Source organism: Oncorhynchus tshawytscha, linkage group LG06 (genome assembly GCF_018296145.1).
Source record: "Oncorhynchus tshawytscha isolate Ot180627B linkage group LG06, Otsh_v2.0, whole genome shotgun sequence".
Lineage (NCBI taxonomy): Eukaryota > Metazoa > Chordata > Actinopteri > Salmoniformes > Salmonidae > Oncorhynchus > Oncorhynchus tshawytscha.
The window spans coordinates 65,303,578-65,318,473 of record NC_056434.1 but is presented as its reverse complement, the minus strand read 5'-3'; the positions used below and the strand labels follow the sequence as shown (position 1 = coordinate 65,318,473).

The 14,896-nt window shown below is 41.1% G+C and overlaps 1 protein-coding gene and 1 long non-coding RNA gene across 4 annotated transcripts; one reads left to right on the top strand and one right to left on the bottom strand.

Moving 5' to 3' along the window:
• Window positions 1–402: 402 nt before the first annotated feature.
• On the bottom strand, window positions 403–9,450 carry LOC112252889. The gene is made up of 3 exons (XR_002953903.2): window positions 9,255–9,450; window positions 3,669–3,727; window positions 403–1,011 (listed from the first exon to the last, which is right to left on the bottom strand). It is a non-coding gene; the product is annotated as an uncharacterized LOC112252889 (long non-coding RNA).
• On the top strand, window positions 8,430–13,576 carry LOC112252888 (zinc finger protein 883). 3 transcript variants are annotated; one of them, XM_024424578.1, is made up of 3 exons: window positions 9,473–9,540; window positions 9,643–9,675; window positions 9,858–13,576. In XM_024424578.1, the coding sequence occupies exon 3, from the start codon at window positions 9,934–9,936 to the stop codon at window positions 11,332–11,334; it is 1,401 nt and encodes a 466-aa protein (XP_024280346.1). In that variant the 5' UTR covers window positions 9,473–9,540; window positions 9,643–9,675; window positions 9,858–9,933; the 3' UTR covers window positions 11,335–13,576. The 3 variants fall into 3 exon arrangements, with proteins under 3 accessions (XP_024280345.1, XP_024280348.1, XP_024280346.1); XM_024424577.2 differs by lacking the exons at window positions 9,473–9,540; window positions 9,643–9,675 and adding an exon at window positions 8,430–8,601; XM_024424580.1 differs by lacking the exon at window positions 9,643–9,675 and having other exon boundaries at window positions 9,461–9,540.
• Window positions 13,577–14,896: the final 1,320 nt, after the last annotated feature.

Sequence of the window (14,896 nt, the reverse complement as noted above, 5' to 3'; positions counted from 1 at the left end):
CAAACTGACTTCAATCTATTTTTAACGGGTTTTCGACCAATAGAACTGTGCCACGACTAAAGACAAGTGGGCTAACTGCTTTGCCCCGTTACCATTTTTCTTTCTGGAACTGCAGAAACTTCATGTCGTAAAACTTGTCATAAGTAAACGAATGTGAGGACCAATCTAATATGCTATGATACACAGATCAGTGTCATATGATTGAACTCGATGACTGCACCCTTTTTAAATGGCAATCCAAGCAAAATAATCATTACTTCTGAGATTTGTTTACAGTGAACAGACTTGAGCCTCTTTTTCAATCTTATCTTTGTGCAAGTCAGGTGAAATCACAAGATGGCTTGGTATGACATTTCTGATAAATGAAATCACATTTTATAGAAAGCAGGACATTATGTTCCCTAAGTTTAACAAACTGTGACTTGTCTTTAATAAAATGAACAGTAACATTCTCTTGGCATAAAGCAAACATTTGCAAATTACCACATGCAAAGTTGTGGAATGAGGTACTTATGTAGAAATCCATAGGAAGCAACTCTACATTTCACTTCAGTAAGACCGCATTCAATCTTTGCAACAACATTCAACTCCGTCAATAATACTGATTCAATGTGACATTTAGACAGTGCAATTTAGGAAAAAGCTGTGCATAGGCAGTTGATCAGATATTCACAACAATGAATCCAATGAACACCAGCAACAAATTGATACACATCAATTGTGCAGCGTTGATGTGCATTACAGCATAAATTAGGTCTAACACTTGACATCTTCCAGACCTGGCCACCCTTCAATGCAACCTTAGGGGCCTAACTCAGGGACAAGATAAGTTATTATGGAAAGGGAGGATATGTCTACAAAGGTATCAAGATATATTTGGGGAAATGTTTTGACTGGTCCATGTTCAATGCCGAGCTCTAGCGGGTGGGAGGGTTTCCCTTCAGTTGGTCCCAGTTGTTATACAGAGAGCTGACAGAGCCAGGCCCCCTCGCGCTGGTCCACGTACACACCCTATTAAAAAAAAAAACTGTCAGTCACAAGTCAAATCTAACCAGCCTACACTGATATCAAACCAACAATATCATACACCGACTTATAAACAGTGATGGAATAAAGACTGGAATTCTAGTACCACAGAGACATCTAGCAGCTGACCATCCCCCTCACAGCCACAATAGAACAAAGACATGAGGTATGTTTCCTCAGTCTACATTCAACACTGACTCTTGACAAAGGCATTGTGAAATGGCAGTTTGTTGGTTGGAATTTGCACACGCCTATGGAACCTGGAAAGTACGCACAGCTAACAGCAACATTGGGATATGTCTTCATTGGTTAATGGAACCCTAGTTAACACGATGCCCTATGTACCAGGCGGGGTTGAGTGGCGGTTACCACGATGGTGTAAATCATCAGCACTAAGCATGATTTCACATAGATACACGGGATCAGCTTACAGTTCAGCGTCAGGTTTGAATGGCAAAGCGTATCAATGAGAAGCCATTGCTATGGGCACACAGAAGCAAAGGCAGACCCAACACGTCTTCAGAGTGTATCAGGAGAGCTGAGAAGCAGCGTGGTTAGCTGTCCCTAGCCCCATACAGCGGTAAGGTACAAGACTGATAAATTCTCTCGTACTGCAGCCACAGGCCCACACCCACAACCAGCAGCCCCTAGATAAAGTGTGTGTGATGCAGTAGGGGTGCTTATGTCACCATGGCAGGAAGACAGAGAGGTTGCTTGAATTACAACACCCCACCTACCCACACAAGGGAGGCCACAACCATGGGAGCAGAGCACTGATGCAAGGAGAATGCAAAACATGCTGTCATTGTCAAAAACACTACATTGAACTGCTTTTGGATCATTTCCATATGCACCAGCAGGGAATTTTTCTAAAAGAATGAAGAACCTTTCATTTTAGGCTATGTGATAGGGTTGGGCACTGTAGCTAGATACAAAACATTTATTTTCCTTTGTGTGTGTCAGGATTGTTATTCATATCCCACTATGACGCTGTGTGAATCACTACCACTACTATTAAGAGACTTCTCAATTAACCACTAGTCTGAAACCAAATTGAATGGGAGACAGAATCAGTCAGCAGAGGCATCAAAACAATGGGATAATGTTACAATTATGCAGGTTGGTTGCCAGTTGCCTCAGGACAACAAAAAAAAGTCCAACTAGCTATGTTTATCCTACTTCCCTAATGGACGTAAGAAATGATCTGCATGTCTAGGCGTTTTCCTGCAAGGTTTAGTGACGTGTGTAAGCATGTCACACAAATGCAAGTCCGTAATTGTTTTATTTTTATGTTGATCTGATTCCATCTGAGTGTTCCTACTGGTGAAGGTCAGGGCCATAGAGAGAGAAATGACTCTGGTCTAGACAAGACAAACCCTAACTGGAAACAGGCACCTCTTCACTTGATTCATTTCCAATGGACACATTGCATGAGTGAAATTCTAGACGTTGAACACATCAGTGACAGAGATATTACGACCATGGCCTTAGTTTGACATTTGACTCAGCAGCACGGCTTCAATGACGTGTGATTAAACCACTTTTTTAATGTTTTTATTACAGCAGGGCTTTAACACAGATGGAGAGAGTATAAACAAGAGTCATTCATAACTAGACTTTGTTTTGTACCATAAAAAGTCAGAAAGGGAAAGATTTTACAGAGACTACATGCGAGTCTAACGTTTAAAATGTGACAGACAGCATGTCTGTTTGACGAGTTTCAAGCATGTTCAGACCAGAAATAATAGTTGTCTGGCAAAGAAAACCCACGGTGGTCAACTCGGACAGAGGAGTAGTGTTCATGTGACAACCTTAACAGTACATGAACTCTAAAGCTGAAACCCGTTGTTGATCCCACGGTTGTATATTTAGTTGGGTGTCCTTAAACCCCTTTGGCTGATGTTATACCCACGCCCCTCCCTCCCAGTGATATAGCAGTGTAGTCCTGTGTGAGCTTTCAAAAAACTTCCCCTTGTGAATTTGGAGCGACGCATGCTGGGAAATGTAGGCAGCAGAGGGGTGTCCTGTCTAGATGATAACAAAATCTGGCAATTACAGCCTATTGTCCCTCCCTCCAAACTCACTGAACCCGTCATCAGTCTAACCAGGAAGTGGTGTCTGCAACAACCTCTTTCAATCACATGCAGACATCTGGGTGGAGTTTTAAGTGGAATCTACAAGGAAAATTAGAAGCATGCCAAAACCTGTTTAACCATTGAGATAAACCATCAGGCTTTCCTGGTCGACCAAACCAGAAAGTCCTAGATTAGTATTTTCTATTAGATTCCACTAAGAAGAATATGTCCCCCCCCGCAATTGACCTGAAATACAAAAGTAAGTGAAATGTGAGCCAGGGCTCTGTCTTTGTTTATTTGTGAGGATGAGGACACATGAGGAAATGTTTCCAGACAGGAAATCGGATTTTTCCGTTCTGTATTCAACATCATACTATCCAGCCAGCTATTGTACTGTACAAAAAAAGTACCTCTACCAGCCTGTGGACGTGTACAGCATGCCTGTCATAATCCCAGCAGCAACATTGTCTCAATAGAAACAACAATAACAGTATGTCAATGTGTGGCACTGCTCAAATGACACCAACGACTGCGTCAATCCTCTGGTGGGGAATGACGGGCACTCACCCAGTGAGCCAAGTGTGTTTGCCCATGTCGCTCCTTGGAAGGTCACCAGATTTAGGAGCCTAAAAGTGAGGATATCATATCCATTAAAAACACAGACATCTACAGTCTAAACATCAACTCTGACAAAGTCCATGTGATACAAGGGTTGATTTACGATTAGGGGTTCTAGTAAAATGGCCGCGTATTGAAAACCTGACACATGCCCGTTGAACTTATGCTTCAGTTTATATGGAAATCCTATATCAAAAATGTTAACCATGCGTTGAGGTGATCAGGCAAAGTGACGAACAGCCTGTCAGATGATAATGTAGTTAGACTGCTGTACCTTCATGATTGATCTGATTCAGCTTCAGACATGCACAAACAGTAAAACTGCACATGACACTGTCTATCTTCTAACAGCGAACAGCTGGAAAAAGAATGACCCTGGTCAAACCAATATTCCAACTGGAGCCGGCATTACAGTGAACACAATCTACCCGTGGCCAAGGCAGACTTCGCCCTCCTTCTCCTGTCCTGACAGGGACTAAGTCATGTGATTGCTGGGGATGTCAAGAGCGCTGACAAGGCCTATAAACCCAGCTGTGTTACACAGCACTAAAAAGTCAGGTGTGTCGACAAAGGTGTGTTAAGCACAGGTTATACCCTGATGAAGACAGCTTGGCTGTCGAAACGTTGGTAATTACATTTTTGCACCTGAGCTCCTAGTGTGCGGCTCTCTTTTATTTTCAAGTTTTCTGCTCCGCTGGCCAGCACCTCGCCTAAGGAGGTGTGCGTTTCTTTTTCTTCTAGAAGGTTAAGCACAGGGTCATTCAATGGCCGGGTGAGTGTGACATAATCTCAGTGAAAGCAACAGCGTAGGTCAGATTTACAACAAAACACCATCATATAGGGTTACTATATCCAGTTTTCCATGGAACAATGTGTTATTACTGATACCGACTGGGGGAAATGATGATGCTGCCTATCAGCATTATAAATTCAGCCAAGAGGTTTGGTGAGAATCAATTTCAGCAAATGTAGAGGTATATAATTCAGTGCTTCCCCCCCCTCTCTCTAGCGGTGGTCTGATCCCATCGGCAGTTTACCTTTGGACCACAGAGTAAGATCCTCACTGTGAACTAAGCAGGAGGTCCAGTGTTAATAATTACACATGATGGATTAATGTCATGCCATGTCACGTCAGATTGTCCATGCATGTCACTCAGCTTTTCTTCTTTGCGTGGAGCAGCATATACTTTGAGTAGATTTAAGTCCCAAATAATCGCCTCATATCTGTAAGGGAAAGCCAAGACTGACCTTTCAAGTGGTTATCCTTTTGGAGTTTAGTTGGAACCAATACAGAATGCAAATTGCTCACACAACCGATAAGATTGAGGTTGGCCAAAAATGTTGCTGCTTACATTATTACCCATATAGATGCATTTAAATTCCTTTACAAAGATCAAATGGAACCCTTGAATCATTGTGCCAGCGCAATCATAATGGAGAACATGACAAGTTATCAACCAGCCATATGAAATATTTTGACACATACTGAACAAATTGGTGAAGACTGCCCTCTGCTGGTTGATACCAGAATGAGTAATTATGGTATACTGAAAAAGTGATTGAGACGAACATAAACTCTTAATCTGCTTTGTCTTTCAAATCCAGAAATAACTTGTGAAGGAGATCCAACTTAATCACGGCCTCCAAAAGACCATTAATTTGTGCAAAAACGGGGGATTGACTGTACATTGCGTGGCTTAGACCAAGCCATGTCTTTGGTCTCGGATAGTCCTATGAGGAGCCCGTTGAGCACATAAAAAGCAACACAAACATGAATTTACACACGTATATTTGAAATGTCATACAGGCTCGAGAGTGAGAGGGTAAGGGTAAAAACAAGGGTAAAAGGGGTAAAAACAAGATTTCACATGTAATACAACAGCCTCCGATGGTGAAGAAAGCAATGTTCAAATCTATTAGAAGTTATTAGCACCGGACTAGTATTACTAGAGAACGTTGGGTATGTAATTATTACCACCAGAATGTGCGTTATTCCAGAGGACGATTCGGACGGGATTCTTTTTCCCCCCCAAAACTGCCCCTTGTAATTATGATTTTTTATATATATATATATATAGATAGATATAGATATATATTTAATAAATTGACATTGGAGGTTTTTTTCTAGGCGTGAAGATATTTCAACAGGTTCAGGCGATAACAGGCTACACTGAGCTTGGTTCCAAAGTTTCTAAACCATATATGGTCGCCATAATATTTGAATAGAGGAAGTGTGATCATAATCATTAGGATAGTTTAGCGATCCTTAGTAGAAGACGTCCTAAACGCCCCCCAGCCTTCAGATGTGCATCAAACAGCGCACTTGATATGCGTTTTTAGGCTATGGATGAGAAAGCGAACTCGTCATTTCCAAACGTTTAGCGCAGTTGTATGCGGCTTTGCGATCTATTAACAGCAAAGGTTTGCGCTATTTTTTTTAAATTATGCATTTGGCGATGGTTATGCATTCGCAAACGTATAAACAAAAGCATTCACTGTGAAAGTTGATACACGAAGGCCTTCATACAGTATATAGCCCATGCGCAGCACTTCGTTAAATTGATAGGATCAGTTATTGTTTTATTTCTCAAACCACGAGCAACACCTGTCAAACTCAGACATTTCTCTCGAAACACGGGACTACCATTATCAGAGGACCTTGGAGTTTGCCAAAACAATAGGTTATTCTGGCTGGAATTGTTACTCTCCTGCCATGGCAGATTCGGACGGGACTAAAATTACAGTTGTGCTCATGCACATAATTACATTACCCGACCTCCCCCAGTAAAACTAAACACACACGATGTGTTGTATTGTAGTTCCAGGTCCTGAATCTGGCAGATTCCAAGTTTGTGAACCAAAGTCATTCATTATACGAACTGGAACTCACATGTGTAAAATATATTGGATCCACATTAAGATACGGTGAGAGGGGGCTCATCCCAGCCACTGCGTGAGGAGAGAAAAACACACAGAAAATAGTCAGCTGATGCTCATGGCCACATCAAATAGGTCGAATTGAATTGCAGTCTTGCCATATCACGTTGAGAAATAATTTACGCCGAATTCAGTGTTTGAATATTCAGGCGATGCTCCACCCTTACTGGGTCCACTTGATGATGTATTGTCCATGTTTCCTAATTTACCTGTGAATGTCTTCCTTCCTGGCTCAGTTAGTGAAATTATCTAGTTAACTTACTTTAATCAAGGAATTAGCTATTAGCGCACCTAGGTAAAGGTAACTAGATGGCTTGCAATTTATCATTAGCCTATATACCAGCTATTCTGGGGAGCATTTAATTCAAACCCAGGCTGCTTGATAGCTATCTATGCTATGTTAGCTAGCGCTTCCTCGTCTTGTTTCTGGCTATCTTAACAGCGAGTGTAGTATCTCGCTTCCAATTGAATTTCAATATAAGGGGCTTTATTGGCATGGGAAACATATGTTTAAATTGCACAAGCAAGTGAAATAGATAATAAACAAAAAATAACAGTAAACATTACACTCAAAAAAGTTCAGAAAGAATAAAGACATGTCAAATGTCATATGATGTCTATATACAGTGTTGTAATGATGTACAAAAGGGAAAATAAATGAACATAAATGTAGGTTGTGTTTGTTCTTCACTGGTTGCCCTTTTCTTGTGGTAGAAGTCACAAATTGTGATTGCACGCTGTGGTATTTCACTTAATAGATATGGGAGTTTATCAAAATTGGATTTGTTTTTCAAATTCTTTGTGGGTCTGTGTAATCTGAGGGAAATGTGTGTCTCTAATATGGTCATACATTTGGCAGGAGGTTAGGGTGTGCAGCTCAGTTTCCACCTCATGTTGTGGGCAGTGTGCACATAGCCTGTCTCCTCTTGAGAGCCAGGTCTGCCTTCAGCGGCCTTTCACATAGTCAAAGATTTCCTTAATTTTGGGTCAGTCACAGTGTTCAGGTATTCTGCCACTGTGTACTCTCTGTTTAAGGTCAAATAGCATTCTAGTTTGCACTGTTTTTTTGTAAATTCTTTCCAATGTGTCAAGTAATTATCTTTTTGTTTTCTCATTTTATTTATTTATTTCATTTCACCTTTATACTCATGATTTGGTTGGGTCTAATTGTGGTGCTGTCCTGGGGCTCTGTGGGGTCTGTGTCTAGGTGGAATTTGTATTTGTGGTCCTGGTAACTGGACCATTTTTGAAACACCATTATTTTTGTCTTACTGAGATTTACTGTCAGGGCCCAGGTCTGACAGCATCTGTGCAGAAGATCTAGGTGCTGCGGTAGGCCCTCTTTGGTTGAGAACAGAAGCACCAGATCATCAGCAAACAGTAGACATTTGCTTCCCCTTTCGTCTCTGCAGCCACCAAATGACGTCACTCAAAAAGCCGTAAAGCCAAGGTTCGATGTCCTTTGTTTGGCTCGACAAATACATTTGGTATTTAGGTGGTTCGAAAATGAAAGGGTGGAGGTTATTACGATGTAATTTAATAATGTGTAATATTTACATGTTATCTTAACAAGTAATAGACTGAAGACGAATAATGTAACTGTTTTAATAGTGTTTGCGACAGTTTTCACGACACCAGGCACATGCTATGTCCTGTCCAATGACGTCTGTTCCTCTCTGGTTCATTGCCCAATGAAATTCGAGATACATTGCGTGCTGCGCAGGAGCGGTATATATCATGGATTGAAAATGCATGTGGCTGGCTTGCCACACACTGTCCTTCAACGCGTTAAGACAATCCACAGTATTTAAAATCAGTGACGATACGCAGCCATTGCTAAGGCTTGATATCCGTGTGGACGCTGGTTGTGATCTGACAGAGGTGCGGCAGAATCGACTAATTTCGTCGAGGGTCAAGACAACGAATCTAGAAGGATAAAAGCCCGGTAAATAGTCATCTCGAGAACATTATTAACTTGCACCATCGCTTATTTCGGTATAATTGTTCATACGTCAAATTTGACTACATAACCAGCCTTATAATTTTAAAACATGACGATACAACGTCCTGGTTATGCGAAATATAGCCATCTTGCCATGTCTATTGCAATGAGCATTATGCCGGGTGATATGCTCGGGCCACGGTTTGGTGGCAATTCCTGTCAAAAAAAATCATTCTCGTAACGGGGGGGGGACTTCTGATGACACTGAATCTGCTGTTTAAAATCGTATGAAGCCAGCTCTCGAGCCTTGGCTCTCGTTTTATGCCCTCTAGCTGCATGTGTCATCGATGCTGGATTTGAGTCTGTCAACCTTCCAAGATGATCCACATGATCAGTGACTGAAGACATGTTCCTTGTTTAATGTATTATGCTTCTATGATCAGTACTATGCTGCTTGATCAATAGGGAAATATGTGTCTGAGAAAATCAATTGAATAATGCATGAATACGCAACAAAAAAAAACAGTCCATGATGAATGCACGGTGCTATTTTTATGGCGGGGGGGATGAATTCACGCCGCTGTGAGTATTTGTGTCTAGTCTGAGCTAGAGCGCCTTCTGAGCTAAAAATGCGGAATTAATAAAACATACATTACCAGCTCTCTTTGGTCGATATAGCTACCGGCATCCGCCCTGCGACAATGTTGCTTTGTCATTCACTATAGTTCTTGGATGTCATTTTAGGATTTGATTATGTTTTGGGCACAGGAAAGCAATCATTTTTTATACATCTGTCTGTTGTAATGCGGCCTTTTAGTCACAGCCGATTTAATCCACTCCCATCATGCATTGTGCTCATCCCAGCCCTTACTGTATTTCCTGTTTATTGTTGCTGCTTTGTCTGGTAATTTTCTGTCATTGTGGCGTAAATCAACCTCAAATGTAATGTATTAACTAACAGTCTGTAATTATCAATAATTTGTTGTTTTGCTCAAGCTCACCACACCTACTTAAGCAGTCGTTTTTTTGTTTCATTTCCTCTAGGCAACGTAATGCTTCTCGGTACACACTTCCTCGGTACACAATTCAACTCCACGTTTCGATAGTGAAAGTACAATTATGTCAATGTTTTAACCTGTGATATTCAACCGTTCTTGTTTATTTTTGATATTGGATGTGATGTTAATTTGTTACGATGACATACAGCTATCTAGCTAGGCAGCTGACAGTAGTTTTTACTTTTTTTCTCTCTCTTTTAGGAGTGGTGGAATCTGTTGACCCTGTAATTATAACAAGACCACAAGTTACACACATTGACATTTAGGGCCAGGTCAAATGGAGGACTCGGAAACTGATTTGACTTCGTCTGAACCGGACGCACTTGGTGCAGACTTCATCACAGTGGAACTGGACACCCAGCCCATAGAATATGTTGTCAAGTGGGCAGAGGTCGGGTCCAAGTTCACAATATCCTGTGTGAAAAAGGAGGCGGACGAGGGATCTGGCCTGAATCTTGACCAGGTGAAGGCAGAGCCAGATGAGCCCTTTTTTGCCCAGTATGAGGAGGAGTTCCCTGGCTGTGACATTGCAGAACAGAGTGTCATAGTAAACGACTCTGATGAGGACGACCACACTGAGCCAGGGAGTAGCCATCTGGTCCCTGTTGGAGATGGCTCTGATTCAGGCTCGGAGAAAGGGGAATATAGCTCACCAGGGGGAAACTACAGCTGCAACTACTGTGGGAAGTGCTATAGTCATTCCTCAAGCCTCTCAAGACACCAGCAATTGCACACAGGAAAGGCACCCCTACCCCCAAACAAGCAAATGGATGCAGGGTCAGGTGAGGGGAACAAATATAAATGCACACAGTGTGCAATGCGATTCAAAAGCAGAAGAGCTCTCGGCACTCATATGAGAACACATCGGGGCATGAGAGTTTACCCATGCAACATCTGTGGGAAGGATTTTAACCACAGCTCCAGCTTGTCGCGTCATAGGCTCATCCACAAAAAAGGGAAGGGTATTCCCTCTGGTGCTCGACCTGCAGAAATCAGTTATGTCCGCCGCCCGCCAGGCAGCAGGAAAAATAAAAAGCAGGCTGGCGCGAAGAAGATCCCTGGCGAGAAGAAGATCCCGATCGTGAAGAACCTCCCCGGAGAGAAGTTCTACGCGTGTACACAATGTGACATGACCTTCAAGAACTCCATTGGCCTCTCGAAACACCAAGTCTCTCATGTCAAGGATCTTCTAAATAACTATGCCCAGGGTAAAGACAGTCTCACCAAGTCCTCAGACTTGAAAATACGCCTCAAGTTGTGCTCGAGGGACAAACCCAACTTCTACACCCTCTGCAAGAAAAACAAGCGGTCAAGAGCTGCCAAGCGCCAGCGGCAGCGCCAAACATCAGTCTCTGAGGAAGAGGAAGGACAATATGCATGCGAGCAGTGTGACAAGCACTTCAGCCAGGTGCAGAGCCTCGCCAGGCACCAGCAAATGCACAAGGGAGACAAGTTCAGCTGCTCTTACTGTAAAAAGACCTTCGCCAGGTTGTCCAACCTCCACCACCATGAGAGATCTCACTCCACAGGGGGCAAGTACGAATGCACCACCTGCAACAAGACATTTGTGCACTCGTCTAGCTACTCCAGGCACAAGCGGCAGCATGCCGAGGAGGCCCACCAGCGCCAGTGGAAGGGCATAGATGAGATGGCACCACTTGATTCAGACTCTGAGTGAGAGCAGTAGTGGTCTGCTCTCACCTACCCACACACAGCTTACTACTCTGGCTTTCAGGGGTTGGGAGGTTTTTGGGGATCTTGTTTCGGACTTAAATTGGCATTACTCTTGAGTATATAACGTGTGTATGATGATGACTTATGGTATGGTATCAGCAAATTGCATATTTCTTTTCCTAGATTACACTGACTGTGTTGTCCTCTGCTGCCCATGCAAATAAATATTTAGATTGATTTTGTTCACATTCCCTTTTGGTCTGGGTTAGCTACAGGGTTAGGGTGAAAGTGTTGCTAGAGTCTTGCCAGATGTGAAGTATACTGTACCATCTGTGTAGTATATCAGCCGTGTTAGGAAGCCACCCTTGCTACACATCATCAAAATAAAACTGCTATAAAATGCTTCTGCTGTTGAGCAAACCCATTTCCTCTTTTTCTGTATATAATCTATTTTTTATCTCTGTGACATGACAAGGGTCAAAAGGAACCTTGCCATCAAACTAAATCAGGATTTGACCTCTAGGGGATTAATGTGATGTCTGCATGACACCACACACAGTCCCTGGTTCAATCAAGCTTCTATGGTTAATCTTCAAGATTTACTGTATCTGTTCAGTTCACGCAAGTAATCTATGACGCTTAAACCAACCATCAATAAAATCAAAACAGTGAAGTACTTTATGCGAAACTAAAGAAGGTTGATTGAATCCAGGCATTTCCAATAAATGTGCTAAGATTGAAGGATTAATCAGAAAACTGGCACGTGTTACTTTCCCATACCCTACTCAACATCACTTGTTTATGATCTCAATGGCAACACACAGTGGTGAAATTAAAAAAACAAAACAAAATATAGATTTTTTTCTATATATTTGGGATTTAATTACGTTGCATCTTTTTTTTTTGAAAACTGCTAGCTTCGAGTGCTCAACCAAGTTTTTATGTAGTATGAGTGCTTAGACAGTTTAGTTCTACAAAGAGTTCGGATGAACATTCAGATTGTTGATTTAAGGATTTTAATGTCGAAATATGAAGTCCAATCATATCCTTAGAACTTGAAAATACTATATGTGGTATTTGTCAACATATACTGACTGCAATTACCACAAAGTATAAAATTGACTCCATATATATGTATGCATGATGAATATAACTTGAGAATAGTTACAATATATGTTGTTTTTACATCTGCTGTGCGTGTGTGTAAAACATTGCATTTGTGAAAGTGAGAATAATTGAGATATTTAATGTGCAGTGTATTTTGACAAATACCTTCAAATATTCCTGGGATTAGGGATTTCATATTTTGTACAAGTATTTGTCTATTGAGGTTGTAGGGGAAACTGCACTACTTATTTATGAATTGGGAACAAAGGTGCAATTTAAATGGCAGTGAATGTGATTCACAATGGCTATAGTTGAAAACATCTTTTCGGTGGCAAAGCCTTCCCCATTTGCCCCAAAGTTCCACCTTTTCAGATGTAACCTCACAAAATCCATTACTATTCACAGAAATATTATCAAGTGCTGTCAACTACTTACTGTATATCATCAAAGCTTTCAAATAATGCTTGTATACATGCATAGCCAGATGGATTTTCTTTTCCAGTTAAACTGTTCAATTATCTGTTGAAAGTGCTCAACTTACCTCTTGTTTGATGTTTATATTTGCTTTAAACACAACCAGGGTACTCTAAACAATTATCGACATTTGACCTTGTGAATACCATTTTTACTGTTTAAATTGGAATTTAATTGTCACATCTAACCTCTGTTTCTTTTTCTTATTTCTTGAAAGTGTATAGAGGCATGTATCGAGCACAGACCCGGTCTTATTGCATCCACACTGATAATTGAAGAGAAAAAAAATGATGAAAAAAACTTGGTACCTTCCTTGTATTTATGTAAGTTAATGTTTGTTTGAAGAGCTAAATTCCCCTGGTTCCCTTCAAAACAGACCTTCATTGAGTTCAGTTTTATTTGGTTTGGTTTTCAGTTGTGGTTCTGGCCTTTTTTCTCCAGTGGCAAACAATATTCTCCTCTCTTTTGTTTTTCAGCAATCTCTGCCTTTTTAGATTCTGAAACTCATATCGTTTTCTTTTTTCGCTGTCATTCTTTCTTTTTTTTGATGCAGCGGACCTACATCCTATAGAGAGGTGTATGTTTTTTGTATTGTGTTTGCCATTTAGAATACAGTTGACTTGTTTTTGTCTTGCGTTTTTGTAATAAACCATTCATGAAAGAAAGGCTGGCTCCATGATGTCCTGGATATATTTAAAAATGAGTAGGCCTTCTGTTGATTACAGAATATTGGAACAACTAAATCAGTTAAGTTGAGAACTCGATTGTGCGTTACCACTATTCAGTGGTTCTTGACTAATGAGTATAATTTTTTTTTTTGTGGATTATGTTGAATGAGTTAAATTGTTCAGCTACTGTTGATAATTCACCTGTGATTTGATGTCCCCCAACTAGATGGCAGCAAAACACTTCAAATAAAATAAAAAAGAAGTCGGCCAGCTTGACCCATTACAGAAACAGAAGACATTTTTCTTCCTTTTACAAAAAAATTGTTAGAGAATTGTTTTTGCACTGATTTTATTTATCAGGTCTTCTACTAGTATTTAAGACAATTACATGTTTATTGGCTAACTCAACTTTATAATGACATTTTGTTTTCTTTATCTGCTTCCAAAAATATCTCACAGGGCCACAAACAATTAGGGCTCAATTCCATCTGTGTCGCCCCAAGTGTTACAGACAGCACACTAGAAATGTAAAGGTCATTTCCTATTGAACCCTCGTCTGCAGCGGTTACCGTGAATCCAGTCTCCGCTAACGCAGGAACATTGACTGTAAATTTCAATCAGGCTGTAATGCTGAATTTCCACCATCCAGATTGAATGGAGCCCTTCGTGTGTAAAAGACATGCAACTAATAGTATTTGTCTCACAGCCTGAAATCCAGAACCTGTTTTGCTAACATTCCGCTCTTTGTACTCCTTGTCATTGCCGAAAACACGTTTAGCAGGGCAAGGAATGGAATGATAGCTAAACAGACTGGGACCCAGGCTATTTGTCACAGAGGAATCCTACTCACTGTTCCTCTTGATTTATGTTGATTCAGATTTGTGTCAGCTACATAAATAGTAAGTCAAATACTATTTTATCTAGAGATATTGGGACAGCTTATCAGACAACAACCTCTGTCACATTGAGAAAGACAGCGATTTGAATCAAACAACTATAGCACACTAAAACCTCGAGGGGACCCACACCGCCCAGAAAAGTGCTCTTCTAATTTCTGTTAGGCTACTCTGCAACCACTCAAAGGAATTTGTAAGGACAGAGCGAGAGAGTGGGCCAAAAAAAATAAAGTTTCTATTAGAATTCAGGCTTTGCAGCTGTGGAGTTTCTGGGCCCTCAAAGTGAGGCAATAACATTTGCCATTGTTGCCAGGCTAGAGGGCTCAGACTTCCTGGCAACCCTAAACTAAATTACCCAGGCTTTTCTGTGGGCCTAGAAACGAGCTCTGTGTTCTGCAACAAAAAGGGCATTGAGATGAGG